Genomic DNA, 18,342 nt, shown 5'->3' on the forward strand with positions numbered 1-18,342 from the left:
ACGACTACATACCGATAAACAGCGGGACTACGACTACATACCGATAAACAGCAGGACTACGACTACACACCGATAAACAGCGGGGCTACGACTACATACCGATAAACAGCGGGACTACGACTACATACCGATAAACAGCGGGGCTACGACTACGTAACGATAAACAATGGGGCTACAACTACGTAACGATAAACAATGGGGCTACAACTACGTAATGATAAACAATGGGGCTACAACTACGTAACGATAAACAATGGGGCTACAACTACGTAATGATAAACAATGGGGCTACAACTACGTAACGATAAACAATGGGGCTATGACTATGTACCGTTAAACAGTAGGGCTACAACTACGTACTGATAAACAGCGGGACTACGACTACACACCGATAAACAGCGGGGCTACGACTACATATCAATAAACAGCGGGACTACGACTACATACCGATAAACAGCGGGGCTACGACTACGTAACGATAAACAATGGGGCTACAACTACGTAACGATAAACAATGGGGCTACAACTACGTAACGATAAACAATGGGGCTACAACTACGTAACGATAAACAATGGGGCTACAACTACGTAATGATAAACAATGGGGCTACAACTACGTAACGATAAACAATGGGGCTATGACTATGTACCGTTAAACAGTAGGGCTACAACTACGTACTGATAAACAGTGTGGCTACGTACCAATAAACAGCGGGGCTACGGCTACATACAGATAAAAAGCAGGCCTACGGCTATGTACCAATAAAAAGCAGGGCTACGTACCGATACACAGAGGGGCTACAATTACGTACTTATAAACAATGGGGCTATGACTATGTACCGATAAACAGCGTGGCTACGGCTACGTACAGATAAAAAGCAGGGCTACGTACCGATACACAGAGGGGCTACAATTACGTACTTATAAACAATGGGGCTATGACTATGTACCGATAAACAGCGTGGCTACGACTACGTACCGATAAACAGCGGGGCTACAACTGTGTACTGACAAACAGCGGGGCTACGACTATGTACCGATAGCAGGGCTACGACTACGTACCGATAAACAGCGGGGCTACGACTATGTACTGACAAACAGCTTCCTGTTTCAGATCTGGACGATGATGTTGATCCCGAAACTGGAGAAAGAGCACAGGGATGACCCCGCCCACCACCTGTACACCACAGCATCCCCACCCTTCTCAGCTTCCTGATAAACCGTTTGTCTCGGTTGTTTTACAACTAAAAACTCATCTCTGGATGATCTGATCTGATGATTAATCAAATTTCTGCTTATAATTGTGTACCACTGAGAAACAGGAAACCACATCTGCAGCAGGTGGGAGGGTTTGTTACTCTAACAGCTCGATTCATAAACTTTTGTATAAACCTTTTTTATCCACAGAAACTTATTTGTTCAGAGTTTAAACTTTTCTTCAGAACATCAAACTGTTAAAAGTCAGCGGATGATCAGTCGTCATTACATTATGGATGATTTTTTTATTATTGATGATCAGGCTGAAAGTTTTATGTTCTGATGTACTTTCTTTAAATATGAGCTGGTGCAGTGAGTTTTATCATTTGTTTTACGTGTTTTATATTATATTTCATGTATTTTATTGTGTTTTATTTGTTCTGTTTTTCTCCTCTGGTACAATAAAGTTGGAGTTAAATTTGAGTTGATCGTATTTTTGTCTTTAATGTCAGTTTTACTCTGAAAATGTTGAACTCACTTTATTAGTCAGAATTCCAACATTTGAATAAATAAATCTTAAATGACCTGTTCTGGTCTGAACTGGTCTAAAATTACTGGAACTGGTCTGAAGCGATCTGATCCAGGACAACAGTTTGATTTTGATGTAAAAAGTTTTATTGAAAAAGAAAAAAAACTCAACTTTTTACAAAAACATTAAATAATCTGATATTTTCATATTTACAAGGTGTTTTTTATATACAGTAAACATCTGTGAATCCTTTCACAATAAAAGTCCTGGGACTATTTTTCTGTTGCTGAACATGCGGCTCTTCTGATTGGTTAATATCATTCGTCTTTCTCATTGGCTGCTGCCGCTTCCATGGGCGGAGCCTCGTCCTCAGAGCCGATCTGACGAGCCGCCGTCCGAAACAAACGCATCAAATCCCGAAACCGGCGAGAGACCTGGAGATACGAGAAGAGTTACTGACACACTTGTCAACCAATCACAGCCCTGACAGAAGACAGAGCAACCAATCACCTCGCTGGGAGTCTTGTTGCCGAGCAGAGTAGAGACGGCCTGGAATGTGTTCTGATTGGCTCCTTCCAGCTGACACGTCGTCAAAATTACTCGATCTGCTTCTCTGGAAAACATCAACCGGGTTAAATAGAGTCTGAACTCCTGCTGCTCCTCACAGAGGAGGAGAGAGAAGACCTGACGAGGAGCAGAGATTTAAATGTAGTCTGTACTCCCTAAAAAGGAGGTGCAGCAGGAGGTGTACCTGGTCCAGAGGATGACTTTCTCTCCGCTCGCTGTCAGGGAAATGTTCTTGGCACAGACTGGGAGGTCAGGAGGAGGACTGGGCCGAGGAGGAGGAGCAGAGGAGGAGGTGGAGATGGTGGGAGAGGTAGAGGAGGAGGTGATAGATGTGATGGAGGAGGTGCAGAAAGAGGGAAAGGAGGAGACAGAGGAGGTAACTGAGGTAGAAGTGACGATGGAGGAAGTGATAGAAGGAGTGGAGATCGTGGAGGAGGTGGTGGTGGAGGCAAGAGAGGAAGTGTTGGAGGAGGTGATAGATGAGATCATGGAGGAGGTGGAGGGGTTTGAGGAGGTAATAGAGGGAGAGGTAGAGAGTATAGAGGAGGGGCTGCAACCCCCCATCACCTCCTCTCTCCTGCTCCTCTTCACCACCAGACTCTGCTCCTTCTCAATGCTCTTCCTCTCCTCTTCATCTTCATCCTCCTCCTCATCATCCAGCTCCTCCTCCTCTTTCTCATCCATTAGAGGGAATGTTCCTTCCCATGATGCACCACTTCGATCTGTTGACAGAAGCAACAAACTCAAACCAAAGAGACGGCATTTTTTTAACAACAGCCGCCATTGGACTGAAAACACTTATTACATTTGTAAAATTTAATTGTTCAAAACAGGACAATAGAATAGAAATAAGTACAATACATATCTACTAATGCACAGTACTACATAGTATTATATATTATTTCTTATACACAGTACTACATAGTATTATATATTACAACTATAAAGTATATATGTATATATACTGTATATTGCTAATCTAGGATTCAAGGATCCAAGGATTCACAGATTCAAGGACTAATGGATTCAAGGACTCAAGGATCCAAGGATCCTAAGATCCAATGATTCAAGAATCCAAGGATCCAAGGATTTAAAGATCCAAGGATCATGGATCCATGGATCCAAGAATTCAAGGATCCTTGTATGACACTTTGTAGGTGGACGTTTTACTGGCGTCCGGTAGTTGCTTTCAGTCCAATGGCGGAAGCGTGGCTCTGCTGCTGGGAGCTGATGTTGACATGGAACCAACTATTGACTTTCACTTCTTAGTGATATACGTTGTTTGGTTATACGTATAACACACTCGTTTGTTAACTGGAACCCAGGACATGTGATCCGGTGACATACCTGGCTCTGGACTGTCATCGTCCCCCTTCAGGTCCAGATCTTTGTCACCGGGTTCATCGTGGGCGGAGCTTATCTGAGAGTACAGAGGGTCCAGACTCTTCATGGCTCTGGACACCCCCCCTGAGGTCTGGACAGGAAATGAATAGGTTAGTCAGGCATGTCAGGTGTTAGTGAACCTCATTCACACCTGATGAAACATGGAGGACAGACCTTGTTGCCGTGGCAGTGAGAGCATCCTTTCCTCCGGAGTCTGCGCATCTTTGCATCACGACAGAGACAAGGCCAGTCTTTATCCGACCAATCACAGTCCTGGAACACATCAAACAGTCTTCATCTGACCAATCACAGTCCTGGATCACATCAAACAGTCCTTATCTGACCAATAACAGTCCTGTTCTGCGTTTCAACTGCAAACTCCACCCCAAAAGTTCTGGTACTTTTATAAAGTACTACCCCCAGCGAGGGCCTTTTGGGGGTAAAAATCATTGCATTTCAACCGCAGAGACCAGGGTCTAAATTAAGTTCTGGGGACATTTTATCCCCCAAAAAGGCCCTGATCAGATTGGTAGCACTTTCTGAAAGTACTGGAACTTTTCAGAGTAGAGTTTGCAGGGATGACCTTTTTGGAATAAAAAGGCCCTGGAAAATGTCCTCAGAACTTTTTTATTTAGAACCCTTTCAATCTAGACCATTGTCCCTGCGGTCGAACCGCGATGAATTCCTCAAAAGGTTCTTAGTTCCAGGGGAAAGTTCCTGTGGTGGAAACAGGGCTCATAAGTGAAAGCTCACTAAAGCCCAGGAATTTTCCACTGGAACTAAGAACCTTTTGAGGAAACTCATCGCGTCTCAAACGCAGGGACCAGGGTCTAAATTAAGTTCCGGGGTCTTTTTATTCACACAAAAGGTACTGGTTGGTGGGGTAGTACTTTCTGAAAGTACTGGAACTCTGATTGGTCAAACACACACACACAGCGGCGATGCGTCAACTCATGTATCGCTTCATTCATAAACAAGGAAGTACTCCAGTATCAGTGGACATTAGGTCAAAAGGTTCTTAGTTCCAGGGTAAAGTTTCTGCGGTGGAAATGGGACTCACTAAAGCCCTGTTTCCACCACAGGACCACCAGAAACTTTTATTCCTATAACCTTCCCATAAAAGTAGTTCCAGGGACTAAAAAGTCCCGGGAACTTTGGTGGAAACCCAACTTTAGAAAGTACTACTCCCGACCAGGAACTTTTTTGGGGTAAAAAGGCCCCATAAAATGTCCCCAGAACCCTGGTCCCTGCAGTCTAACTGCGATGAGTTTGTCTAAAGGTTCCTAGTTCCGGGGGAAAGTTCCTGCGGTGGAAACGGGACTCATGACAGACAGCTCACTAAAGGGACCCCTCCATGTGTGTTTTCAGACCTTGTAGTCAATCTTCCTCCTCCGGCGCCGGCCAGTCATTGGTTGGATCTTATGCCCCTCCTCTTCCTCTTCCAGCTCTGGGAGCGTCACTTCCTCGAAGCCGCTGCTGGCGCCGCCACCTGACACGTGGCCGACACCCTCTCCGCCGTCTAACCCGCCCCCTCCGTCCTCCGGCCAATGGGCTTCTTCGAACTGTCCCGGGCGGGCCGGAGGTGGGCGCAGCTCGTCAAAAAATACCCAGAATTCAGCTTGTAGATGGGTGTGGCCTTTTAGCAGCGTGGCCATCTGAGCCTTCAGCTGAAACACCATCAGACACATGCTGATCAACATTATCAATTATCAATAATCAGTTGTTATTGATACAGGTTAAACTGGTGTCTGTACAGTTGTTATTGATACTGGTTGGACTGGTGTCGGTAGAGTTGGTGTACCTCGTGCATGCTGGTTGGACTCAGGTCTGGACCGGTCTGAAGAGCTTTGATGATCTTCTGATAATGTGACGGATTATCTCCAAAACTGATCTCTAACTGTCGCAGGAAGCGGCGACTGCGTTCAAACGCCTGCTGCTCCTCAAACTGCAGTCGGGACACAGAGTTGCATCAATGATAAGTTATAAGTAATCAATACCTTATCAATGATTTACACAGAAATACATAGAAATACTAAAGTTGTTATGTTCACTGACTTCACAGCGACAGATCAGGTAAACCATCATGTGAAACACCTGAAGTGTAAACTGACCTGTGATCAGCTTCATTAGAAACAGTTTTATTGGCAGGAAACACTTCAGCAGGTTGAACCAACCAGTTATTGTGGACTACATACACACACCTGCTGTGGTACACCTGTGATACATCTGTACTGCTCACCAGTCCACACTGCAGCGCCTGCTCAGGATGCAGGAATGCGGCGAAGTCTCGGAGAAGGTCCGTCCGGTCTCCCAGGATGCAGCGCAACTTCCTGAACAACAGCATCACTTCCTGTCCTTCTCCCACCTGCTCGAAATCGTTCAGCAGAGACACAAACTCCTCCACCTGCCCAGGTACGTCCTGCAGCGCCTCCCGCACCTGGAACCGCACAGTCACAGTCACCTACAGATACCTGCATCAACGGGAGCTCACCATGTCTCTGAGGCTGTGATTATTGTTGCTATGGAAACGCCTCTCCTAAAGAGGCCTGACCTCCATTCACACATACAAACTGATGCACGGGGTACCCCTCTAGTGTTACTTTTGGATGGACCGGGGACGGAGTGTCAATATACGCTCGTTACCTGCATAGCGTCCTTTCAAAATAAACTTCTGTTTTTGCAGGAAGTTAGGTTTAGGCAACACAACTACTTAGTTAGGGTTAGGAAACGATCGGGGTTGACGTTAACTTCACTGACTAGCGACTCACGTTTTGTAACACACAGGACTGACGATAATAATAACTCACGTAACTAGCAACTCACAGGACTGACGATACTAACAATTCATGGGACTGACGATACCAACGCCTCACGTGACTAATGACTCACGAGACTGACGATACTCGACGAGTCACGTGACTAACAACTCACAGGACTGACGATTATAACGATTCACGTGACTAGTGACTCATGTGACTAAGGATACTTACGATTAACCTGACTAGTGACTCGAGGGACTGACGATACTAAAGAGTCACGTGACTAAGGACTAACGTTATATCAGGACGACAGCAGCAGCAGCCAATGATGATGAAGCGGCTCGTACGACAGTTTTACAGGAAGTTTGTGCTGTGAGTGTTGGCGGTCTCACCCTGTTGAGGTAACTCTGGGCGAACGCCACATCTTTGCTCTCTCTGTGCGGGTCGTTGTTCAGGATGTTTTCATCGTACAGCAGTAACAGTTTAGCGGCGTCTTTACTGTGACGCTCCTGACGACTCCTCCTCAGACCACGAAGAGGCTGGCTTCGACCTGCAGAGAGGACAGGCTGTAAAAACACGGTAAGGAGCCATCTAGTGCAGATATACAGATCTATCAGAGACCGCTCTGACCTCGTCCTCTGCCAGGACACCTGCCTCCTCCTCTAGGCGTCCCCTCTCCTGATGGCGTCTCCTCGTCTCTTCCCGCCTTACTGCTCCTCCCCTCTCCAGACTCCTCCCCTTTAGGCCCCTCCTCTTCCTCCTCCTCCTCCTCCTCCTGAGAGCCGGGCGAGGTCGGAGAGTGGTCCTCCTCCGAGTCGCCGTCTGTACAGAGCCGCCGCTCCGCCGCCAGCCAGGTCAGCTGCTTCATGGTCTCCTAAAGAGGTCAGAGGTCAAAGGTCAGCTGCTTCATGGTCTCCTAAAGAGGTCAGAGGTCAGCTACTTCATGGTCTTTACCCTTACATCACCCTCTGTCATCATGTGAGTGATGAACAATGACTTCCTGTTTACCTGTAACTCTGGAACAGACAGCACTGACTCCTCGGACGCTGATGACATCACTTCCTCCTCGTCTTCATCCTGTGTGAGGTCATCAAAATCCTCCTCCTCGTCCTCGTCGCCCTGCCGGTCCTGATCTTCATCCTTATCCTTCTCTCCATCCTCCTCCCTCTCTCCTCCCCCGTCCTCCCTCTGTCCCTCCTCCTCCTCCTCCTCCTCCTCCTCCCCCTCTCCTCCCTGCTCCCCGTCTCCTCCCCCACCTGCTTCCTCCTCTCCACCTCCTACTTCACCTCCTCCATCCCTCCCCTCCTCCTCCTCTCCACCAGTGTTTTCTCCTCCGTTCAAACGGACCACACCCAAAGCAGTCCAGTTCTCCTCCTGCTCCTCCTCCTCCTCCACTCCTGCACAGGACGACGGCGGGCTCAGTGTTGATGCTGAAGCTGAACTCTCCTCCTCCTCCTGTCTCTCCTCGTCCACCTTTCTGTCCTCCTCCTCCTTCTGTCTCTCCTCCACCTGTCTCTCCTCCTCCTCCTGTATCTCCTCGTCCACCTTTCTGTCCTCCTCCTGTCTCTCCTCGTCGACCTGTCTGTCCTCCTGTCTGTCCTCCTGTCTGTCCTCCTGTCTCTCCTCGTCAACCTGTCTGTCCTCCTGTCTGTCCTCCTGTCTCTCCTCCTCCACCTCTCTTTCCTCCTCCACCCGTCTCTCCACCTCAGGTGGAAGGCGTGGCCTTGTGGACTCCTCTTTTATTGGTCGGTAGATCTGTCGCCCCAGAGCATGCTGGGAGGAGACAGTGGGCGGAGACGGTGGAGTCCACACCATCTGGAGGAGGAAGTACCCCGGCTTCACAGCGTCAGCTGAGCAAGGCATTATGGGATTTGTAGTGACAGGTTGGGTCATGGAGGGAAGGGGTAGGAGGAAGGGGGCAGGGCCGCTGCTTTGTTGCCTAGAAACGCTCTGCTGCATCCTCTGGCCAATAGGAAGGCAGGACTGGATGATGTCAGCACACACTGGGTGGGTGGGGACTGTACAAACAGCAGCCAATGGGACGGCCCCACAGGCTGGTGGCGGAGCCAGAGCTCCTGAAACAGCGGGGGAGTCAGAGAGTAATGTGACACCTGGAGGAGGAAGGGACAGGTAGCTGATTGGCTGCATGTCCACCTGTCTCTCTACCTGTGTTTCTTCTGGGGCTTTGGCGAGTGGCAGCAGAGATGCATTGTGGGCCAAGGTGAAGAGACGTCTGTGGCGGGGGGGAGGCGGGTGGGACGACTTCTTGAGCCAGGAGGGGTGGAGCCTAAGGGTGCAGCCTGGGGGGAGGGATGGGGGGTAACAGGTGGAGTTCAGTCGGGTCTTCTGGATGATCAGCTGACTGTTCTGCAGGTGATGAACATCAGAGAAGCAGTTAGTGAACGGAGACACCTGCTGGTAAAAACAGGTACTGAACTGTCACTCTGCTAATGGTCACTGTGGTATCGGCCAGGTGATGTCATCATCTGATGTCACTGGACAGCCTTCATAAGTTCACACAACATCTACTTCCTGTCTGATCCCTCTGCTGCTCTTTTCACAGTTAAAGGTTTTTGGGGAGTTTTTCGAGGGTCGGTCGGTCTGTTGGTGGGTTGGTTGGTCGTTAGGTCGGTCGGTTGGTGGGTCTGTTGCTGGGTCGGTTGGTAGGTCGGTGGATCGGTCGGTTGGTTGGTCGATCGATCAGTCTGTTGGTGGGTCGGTTGGTCGTTAGGTTGGTAGGTCGGTTGGTCGGTCGGTCGGTCGGTGGATCGGTCGGTGGATCGGTCGGTGGGTCTGTCTGAGGACAGAGGGTGTCGTACAGATTGTAAAGCCCCTTTAGACCAATTTGTAATTTGTGATATTATATATAAATGGAAGTGACTGTGGGGTCAGGATGTTTCATGGAGTTACCTCAGTTATGTTTTTACTGTTTCTGTAATATTTACTTGACTCTTTATTCTGATAATTATTCAGTTGATGTTGATATAATCCTGTAATTTGAAACAAAACAGGTGTCAAGCTTCACACTGATTTGGATCTGAGCGTGGATCTGGTTTAGTACGTCCGACTGACCTTGAGCCAGTTTGGCATGTTGGAGGTGTTTCTGTCCACTGGGGGGCGCTGGTCTCCCGGCTGAACTCTGCTGCAGGCGAGCGGGAGCGGGGGGACGACTCCCTGCGTCAGGAACATCTGAAAACACCACGAGACGACAGAGTTTAACTCAGGCTGTCCAACTGCAGCTGCTGATGAAGTCAGTCAGTGTGTGTGATGATGTCACAGGGATGTCACCTTGATGACACTATTGTGCGGCGCTCTCGACCCGCTCATCTCTCTAACGTGTTTCCTGAAGTTCCATCGATTCTTACAGAGCAGGTAGGAGCTGATCAGCTGATCTGACTGGACCATCCCCTCGAAGTGCTTCAGACCCAGAACGATCAAACTGCACAGAGGCATCATGGGAAATATTACCGTTATTGTGCGATACAGTGTGTGTTTACAGTGTGTGTGTATATTGTGTAGTAGTGTCCATGTACCCGTCCTCTCCTGCAGTGTAAACACTGCGGTGTCGGGTGTGGATGGTGGGGTCCAGGCTGCAGACAGGAAGTAGTTCTGGGTATAGGAAGACGGGACGTGTGGCGAACAGCCATGCGGTGTTGGCGGGGAGCAGAGGGAAGGCGAGGCCTAAACAAAACCAGAACCAGAACAAGCTGCTGGAACGACCAAACATTATAAAAACGTTGTGTCTGATGTTATTTTCCCTCCTTACTGTTGGTAGCAGGAGTCATCCTGGGGAGCCAGCGTCTGGAGGCAGCAGGAGCAGGAGGAGCAGGAGGAGCAGGAGAAGGCTCCGCTCTCTGCTCCACCTTCTGCAGGAGATCCAGCGCCCCTTGCAGGTTACCCACTCTGAAACTGCTGGGGAGAAAAACCTCCTCCCGACGGCCGGCAAACTGCTGCAGCTCCTCCTGGAGGGACAACAGATTTGTTTTAGAGCAGGTTAGGTGTTTGGCAGTAGTTACCATGGCGATCTAACCCGGTAAAGGGTGAACCACCATCCTAGGACTAAAAGCCCAGGGTTAACCCTGAAGTTATCTTGCTAATCCCAAATCCTGCTTCTTAGTACAGGCCTCAGGTAGCATTTGTGTTGGTGTTTACTGACCAGGTAGCGTTTGGTAATGCAGGTTTCGTGGTTCAGGGCGTCCACATGGCGACTCAGCAGGTGAACCTGAGTCAGCAGCTGCACATGCTGAGAGAGAGACAGAAGCATTTCAGTCTCCGGTCAACTAAAACTGGAAATGCTGTAGTTTCTAGAAAAAAGTGTGTTTAAATATCTGAATTTTGTTCATGTTGAAGATGAACTATACACAACACTAGAGGACACTAGGGGGCACTAGGGGGCACTATATGTGACATTAGAAGACACTATAAGACACTATATGAGACACACCTTTCTGTCCTCACGTACCTGCTGTATCTGCTGCTGTAGCTGCAGTTTCTGGGTGTAATCCAGGTGGAGGACGGGGTAGACCCGGCTCGGCAACACTAAGACAGGAGTAATGGTGTTGGTTTGCGGGCTGGCTGCGTCCTTCAGGTTCATGTTGTCACGGTGATGATTGGTCGTGTCCTGCAGGGCTCTCTTCTGCTGCAGAGCTTCGTACTGTTTCCTGACGGTTCGCCTTCGCTCCGTTAGCATGCTGGCTAACGGAGCCTCAAAACTACGGACAGCAAAACGGGACAAAACTGCTGTAATACAGGAAGCTGTGAATAAAACGTACGATGACTGAACATAGTTTGTTTCAGTCGATTGACAAAGGATGTCTCCCCTTGGCTGGATTCTTCTTCATGTGTTCTGTGTGAAGAAGCAGCAGCGGAGGACATTTCTCTTCCTCCTTACCCAAACAGTAACAGCACTTCTCTGCTGCACCGTCCCAAAAGGAGGACCCACATATGTAGATGTAAAGGTTGGGCCGGTGTCCAAACACCGGACCGGACCGGTATACCGAATTTTACCACTAGCTGTTGCACATGACTCAGCAGCCGCTGGAACATAATGAGACCCAGCCCTGGCCCTGCTCACACCTGGTATTAACATGCGTCCTCAGTGATCGGATCACAAGTGGACAGCTCTAAGTACAGGTGTGAACGCACTCAAGACGCATTGAGATCCGATCTTTCAGACCACATTCAGAGGTGGTCTGGGCCACATTAAGGAACGCCTACTCTACTGACGTCCCGCTGGGATCGCGGGTCTCTGCGCTCCTCATGTGAATAGACAGGAAGATGCCTTGCAGCATGTAAACAGCTTCTGAGTTCTACTGTATTCTGTCAGTACAACTGTGTTTTATTAAAATATATCTTATCTATAGGCTACATATCTACAGACTATCAGACAGCACGCAAAGAGCATTATTATCACACTGTCCGTTCGCTCTCTCTCCTCCCTGGCTCTCTGAAGATCTGTACCCGCTGTTTCCTGGCAATGGCAGCGGTGCCGGTGGCGCGGAGGTCCCCGGGGACCGCCCAGTAACCTGTTATTTTGGTGTTAATAAAATGTACACAAATTCCTGAATATATAGGATATTACTACTGACAGTCCTGTAATATTACAACGTCTGCCATATTAGCCATGTGTTTACTTTGCATACAGAGTGGGGAAGTGAGATCAGATCACAAGTGGTCTGTGGAGACTCTGGAGTCTGTGAAGGGCCGTTACCGTAAAGCCTGAGGGATGTTGAATTTGGGTCCAGTCTGGGACAGAACCTCCTCCTCCTCCTGCTCCTCTTCCTGCTCCTCAGCTGCCACCTCCTCCTCCTGGAGCTGTACAGTGAACTGATGTCAGCGTTGTTGACCAAACAGTCCAGAAAAAAGTCCTGACTAATCACAAAGTCCTGATTCTTCACAAAGTCCTGATTCATCACAAAATCCTGACTAATCAACTAAAACCTGAACTTGGTGTCTGTTCAGAATGGAGGCAAAGTTCTGATTCTACTGACGCAGTTCTCAGAGACAGGAGGGCCTGATTTCTTACTCTGTTTAAATTCAGAACACAAAACTCCACATGTTACTTATACAGAAATACATTGACTGTTTGACTGACTGGTAAACAAAATACCCTGTGTACCAACAGCAAAATAAACAATAGAAACATGTATCTAAACACCCTCTACAAAGACTAGAATCATTAGTAGAAATCAGTAGAAACACAAGCTGGTAAAAATCCGCTCAACTCACTGTATCAAAGAGCTCCTCCAGCAGCTCATTCACTTCCTTCTCTGAAAAAGAAGAAGAAGTGTTAACACTCGGGGTCTGAGGTACTGGAAGAGCTCCTCCAGGCCTTGACCTGGACCCAGTCCACAACACCTACTGGTGATCTGGACAGCCCGGTCCGTCCTGTAATCCTCTAGATCGGGTTCATCTTGGTCATCCAGGAAGTTGTACTCTGGGTCGTCATCGTCATTGCCTTCCTCTGAGAAAACAAGCAGCTTCAGTCAGCTGACAGGAACTGTTTCAAAACACACTGATGAAATGAGACTTTTATTTTGACAGTGTTGCTGTCAGCCTGACCTCTGACCTTCACTGTCGGGGGCCATGAGACCCTGCAGCCACTTCGTCCAATGGCGGTCCTCCTCCCGTTGGGCGGCGGTTTGCTCGTACATGTCAGCGGTGATGTCAGGGGCCAGAAGCGCCGCCTCCAGCTGACCCAGAGGAACGTTAACCAGACGAAGTTTGGAGCGTGTGCGGTACGCCAAACCGCTGGAGCCCTCAGGACGACTGTCACCATCATCATCGGCTTTTCTGTCCAGAGACTGAGAGACAGGTAGAAAGAAACAGGTAGTCAATCAGACGGACGGATACATAGAGGTTGATTTGGGGGGGGGGGGGGTTACCTGGTTATCGGTGTGGGAGTTACCTGGTTATAGGTGTAGGCAGGGCTGCAGTCCAGCTCCTCCTCCACAGCATTCAGTCTCTCCAGGAAGGACGACTCAGGAGCAGTGAGGAGGTGATGAGGAGCGCAAGTCATCACCTGTTCCCCCAGGTGTCCTGGAGATCTCTAAACAACAGGTCAGAGGTCAGGGTGGCTGTAAGAGGTCAGAGGTCAGGGTGTCTGTAGGAGGTCTGAGGTCAGGATACCTGTAGGGGTTCATCAGTCCCCTGGTCTGCCGGAAGTTTGGGTTGAGAGCCCTGATGCATTCTGGGAGGTGAGGCCAAGCTGTCGGCATCACTGAGGAATGTCTGCATGTACAAACACACCGAGTTTCAGTCATTAACTGGTAACATCTGCATCTACCCTGGGTCTGGTCTGACTCTTCAGCTGTGAAAGGTCAAAGGTCAAAGAACCACCCACCTCTTCGGCTGTGTCGTCCTCCTCCTCTTCCTCATCAGGACAGTACTCTTCATCTGACGAGTCTTCATCATCCTCAAGGTCAATGTCAACAAATTGAGGAGGCTGCAGGAGAGACAGACAGTCAGAGAGAGAGACAGACCGAGAGACAGACAGACAGAGAGAGAATCAGACAGAGACAGACAAACAGGGAGACAGTCAGAAAGTCAGAAAGACAGAGAGAGAGAGAGAGAGACAGTCAGACAGACAGACAGTCAGTCAGAGAGTCAGACAGAGAACAGAGAGACAGAGACAGGCAGAGAGACAGACAGACAGACTGACAGAGAGACAGACAGTCAGAGAGTCAGACAGAGACGGACAGATCCTAGCTGTAGTTTACCTTGACTGTGGCTGATTTCAGCGCTGACAGACTCCAGTTCAGTGGCTGTAAGCAGACAGGCAGACAGACAGACAGACAGGGGACAGTCAGATTAAACAGACTGGTTTTGAAAGTTGAAAGTATCAGAGAGGATTGTGGGAGGTTGAGTTCACCTGTCCCTGCTGAACGGCCTGTTTCAGTCTGGATCGAGTCATCTTTGGCTCCTGATGGAAGACAGACAGAGTACATGAGCAGGTAGCGAACAGAGTACCTGAGCAGGTAGTGAACAGAGTACCTGAGCAGGTAACGTACAGAGTACCTGAGCAGGTAACGTACAGAGTACCTGAGCAGGTAGTGAACAGAGTACCTGAGCAGGTAGTGAACAGAGTACAGAGTGGACACTCACAAACATGGGCAGGTCCTGAGTGTCTCTGATGGCAGCTTTCATCATGGCCACCACACGCTCATGGGTAATCACCTCCTGACACGGACACACAACATGGTACACATTACAAACAGCTGACACAAACTGTTAAGCGCTGTCATTCTAAAACATATATACTGGACATATTTTATTGCGTTTTTCATATTTTCATTGTATTTTTTCTATTCTATATTTATGTTTTTATATTTTTGTACTTGCTTTTATTTTCTCTCACCATGTTTATTGTTACGAACCAAAACAAACAAATAAAATTACTTGTATGTGAAAACCTACTTGGCAATAAACCTGATTCTGATTCTATGTATGAAAACTGTATCATGTTCTCCTTGTGTTAACTGTGTGTGTGTTAACTGTGTGTGTGTGTGTGTGTGTGTGGCTCACATGCAGGATGACGCGCACGTTGCTGGACGTCAAGTTGTGCTGTTTGGACGTCCGGTCCAGGTCGATGTCCAGTCGTCCCAGTTCATCCTCACTGGCCTCGCTGGTCAACACATTGACGGGTGAATTCAACCAAGCTTTATTTAAACATGAGCCGATGTGTTCACGTGTCACTGTGATGTCACAGTTCACTTCTGTGTCACCTGAGACAGACGTCTGGCTGTCCGTCCTCAAAGATTTAGACTCCAGAGGACAAATGTCTTCTCGTGCTGGACGCCGCCTCTCTGTCCACTGGAACACACAAGACCGATCAATAACGTCAGTGATCAATACAACTGATCAACACCATCAGAGATCAATACCACCATATATACATCATCATCATCTGATCCATACAATATGTATAGTGAAGACGGGTCAATTATAACCGTATTACTGTGACATACAGAGAAGGCCAGCGGTAGAAGAAGTACTCAGACCTTTTACTGCAGTAAAAGTACTAACACCACAGTGTAGAAATATTTTGTTATGAGTAAAAATACGACTTGAGTAAAAGTACAACAGTATCAGCATCAAAATATACTTAAAGTACCAAAAGTAAAAGTACTCATTATGCAAAATAATCTTTATTATATTATATTATTCTAATTATTGATGCACTAATGTGTTCATCACTTTAATGTTGCAGCTGGTAACTTTTAATTACTTTTTGGGATATTTTACAAATATTTTTCTGCATATTTTATACATTTTTGTCTGATAATTTATTAATATCTTTCTGCCATTTTACTCATAATTTGGGGTTATTTTATTTGTTCATCACTTTAATGTTGCAGCTGGTTAAATGTGGAGCTACTTTTAATAACTCCTGGGGATATAATTTTTTTTCAAATATTTAATTTTTTTGTCTGATAATTTATTAATATTTTTATGATATTTAACTTATATTTTTATTATATCTCATTAATATTTTTACCTATATTTTACTAATGTTTTCTTAATATTTTACTGATATTTGGGATATTTTACAAATATTTCTCTCATTAACTTATATTTTTATGATATTTAACTAACATTTTTCTGATATTTTAATAATATTTGTATGTATATTTTACTATTATTTTACAGATTTGTATCTGATACTCTTCTAATATTTATCTGCTATTTTATTAATATTTGGGGGGATTTTATTTGTTCATCACTTTAATGTTGCAGTTGGTAAAGGTGGAGCTACTTTTAATTACTTTTGATTACTTTTGGGGATATTTTACTTGTGTTATTTTAGATATTTTATAATTTTTTGTCTGATATGTTACTAATATTTTTGGGATATTTTATGTGTTCATCACTTTCTTGTTGCGGCTGGTAAAGGTAGAGCTACTTTTAATGACTTTATATACTGCTGGTAGTTTAATCTATAATAATAATATATTATAATATATATATATATTATATATTATATATATATTATATATATATTATATATATTGTATTAGCTGATTAAATTTAGTTTTAATAACCTGAATCTGTGAAGTACCTTAACTTATTAAAGTAGTGGAGTAAAAAGTAAATATTTTCCTCTGAGATGTGGAGGAGAAGATGAAAAGTAGCAGAAAACGGAAATACTCAAGTAACGTCGAAGTACCGTCAACACGACATTGTACTTGAGTACAGTACTTGGATAAATGTACTTAGTCACTTTCCACCACTGATGAGGAAAGACAGGTCAAACAGTGTTCAGTTATCAGACAGACAGCTATAATGTAACTGTGAGAAGACAGACAGGTGTTAAACATTAACTCATTAGCTCAGCTGCACTTTAACTCTAGTTTAGCTCTAACGTTAATGAATTAACTTACTGACTCATCACTAAGACCAAGAAAGTGGATCATACCAGTCCAGTTCCGAGGTCTCTACACTGGCTTCCTAAAAATACTCCTGATGATTTACAAAGCACTAAATGGTTTAGGGCCAAAATACATTTCTGATCTTCTGCTATGTTCTGAACCATCCAGACCTCCCAGGTCGTCTGGATCAGGTCTGCTTAGTGTCCCCAGAGTCACAACTAAACATGCAGAAGCAGCGTTCAGTTTTTATGCACCAAATATCTGGACCAGCTCCCAGAAACCTGCAGGACCGCTACAACCCTGACTTCATTTAAAACAAAGCTTAAAACGTTCCTGTTTGCTGCTGCTGCCTTTTATTAAACCAGATAATGATCTTATAGTGCACTAGAGCTTTTACTCTTGTGTGTTATATTATATTTCAGCTTCTAGCCTAGCTTTTATTTTCTAATCTTTAATGTTTTTATAACTGTTTTAATTATGTCTTAATGTTCTTTTGCACTTTGTCTTGCCTTGCCTTGCCTGACTCGGTTTAACTGACCCGGGTTAAGCTTCTCAACGTGCTGACAGAGCAGTAGTCCGCATGTTTATCTCTATTATTGTAACGATAGCTGAGCTCAAAGCTTTACAATAACAGCATCGTTCAGCTGACCGGTAGCTAAGCTAACGGGGGCTAAGCTAACACAGCACTGAGCAGGCGCAGTGTGTTTCTGTGTGTTCATGTTTGTGGCGCGAAGTTCGGCTGTAATATTAATAATAAACAACCGGAAACATAAAACAACTGAACGTGTTATTCAGAACAAAACTGAGATATTTACCGTCAGACTGCCGTCAGTAGCCATCGGTTACTCCGTCATATCGACTCTGTTAGCTCCGGTTAGCTCCTGTTAGCACCGCTAGCCTCTGTTCTGTTCCGCCAACAACAGAAAGACTTCCGGCCTGAGGCCTTCAGAATAAGAGCGGAGCGTCATGTGTATAAGGTCCACAGCGTCACCTGCTGTACCAGATGCTGTATCACAGTGAAGATGGTGTAAACCAGGGATTTATCAACCTTGTGTAACTCCAGGCCCACTTCCGATTGTTAAATCATATCCGAGGACCACCTTCCCAAATAAATGACAAACTGGGCTATAAAATATGTGTTATGCCGATACCTGCTGAAAGTGTTGTTGGCGGCCTGTAAGAAGGCCATTACGAAGAGATGGTGTAAGGCAGAACCACCTACACAAGATGGATGGCTGAAAATTGTGAATGAAATATATGATATGGAACTGTTAACCCATAGGATAAGAACACAAGAGGAGCAATGTCGAGAGAAATGGACAATGTTTACATGTCAACGACAAGATGAGGAAATGAACCATTGAATATGTCATAGCAATAAGACAACTTTGTAGAGACAGGGCAATCTATATCCTTTCATGTTTTGGTTTTGGTTTTTTTTGTTCTATGTGTATGTTGTCTTTCTGTTATGGAAAAGCAATAAAAATAAAGTATCAAAAAAAAAAAAAATGAGTTATGCCGCTGTCAGGTGTAATGACC

At 46.2% G+C, this 18,342-nt stretch overlaps 1 protein-coding gene across 4 annotated transcripts; it reads right to left on the minus strand.

The window, feature by feature from the left end:
• Positions 1-1,850: 1,850 nt before the first annotated feature.
• Positions 1,851-17,777, minus strand: gon4lb (gon-4 like b). Of its 4 annotated transcripts, none has more exons than XM_074654326.1 (31): positions 17,619-17,777; positions 14,960-15,247; positions 14,540-14,614; positions 14,307-14,357; positions 14,155-14,199; positions 13,779-13,880; positions 13,565-13,666; positions 13,344-13,484; positions 13,005-13,239; positions 12,798-12,899; positions 12,665-12,705; positions 12,147-12,250; positions 10,899-11,148; positions 10,593-10,679; positions 10,203-10,398; positions 9,970-10,117; positions 9,725-9,875; positions 9,509-9,625; positions 8,080-8,803; positions 7,982-8,013; positions 7,445-7,921; positions 7,067-7,310; positions 6,829-6,986; positions 5,917-6,114; positions 5,479-5,622; positions 5,048-5,344; positions 3,852-3,950; positions 3,642-3,768; positions 2,479-3,016; positions 2,238-2,340; positions 1,851-2,161 (listed from the first exon to the last, which is right to left on the minus strand). In XM_074654326.1, the coding sequence occupies exons 1-31, from the start codon at positions 17,640-17,642 to the stop codon at positions 2,045-2,047; spliced, it is 5,517 nt and encodes a 1,838-aa protein (XP_074510427.1). In that variant the 5' UTR covers positions 17,643-17,777; the 3' UTR covers positions 1,851-2,044. The 4 variants fall into 4 exon arrangements, with proteins under 4 accessions (XP_074510427.1, XP_074510426.1, XP_074510425.1 ...); XM_074654325.1 differs by having other exon boundaries at positions 7,982-8,014; positions 8,069-8,803; XM_074654324.1 differs by having other exon boundaries at positions 7,445-8,014; positions 8,069-8,803.
• Positions 17,778-18,342: the final 565 nt, after the last annotated feature.

The sequence above is a fragment of the Sebastes fasciatus genome, chromosome 12 (genome assembly GCF_043250625.1).
Source record: "Sebastes fasciatus isolate fSebFas1 chromosome 12, fSebFas1.pri, whole genome shotgun sequence".
Lineage (NCBI taxonomy): Eukaryota > Metazoa > Chordata > Actinopteri > Perciformes > Sebastidae > Sebastes > Sebastes fasciatus.

Excerpts from the sequence above, each read along its gene's own strand:
- gon4lb (XM_074654324.1), bottom strand. The coding sequence starts at position 17,642 with ATGGCTACTGACGGCAGTCTGACG. Across the intron at positions 12,706-12,797 it reads CCGGGCTGTCCAGATCACCA|AGAAGGAAGTGAATGAGCTG; the intron begins GTAGGTGTTGTG and ends CTTCTTTTTCAG. Across the intron at positions 9,876-9,969 it reads TACACTGCAGGAGAGGACGG|TTTGATCGTTCTGGGTCTGA; the intron begins GTACATGGACAC and ends GCCTCTGTGCAG.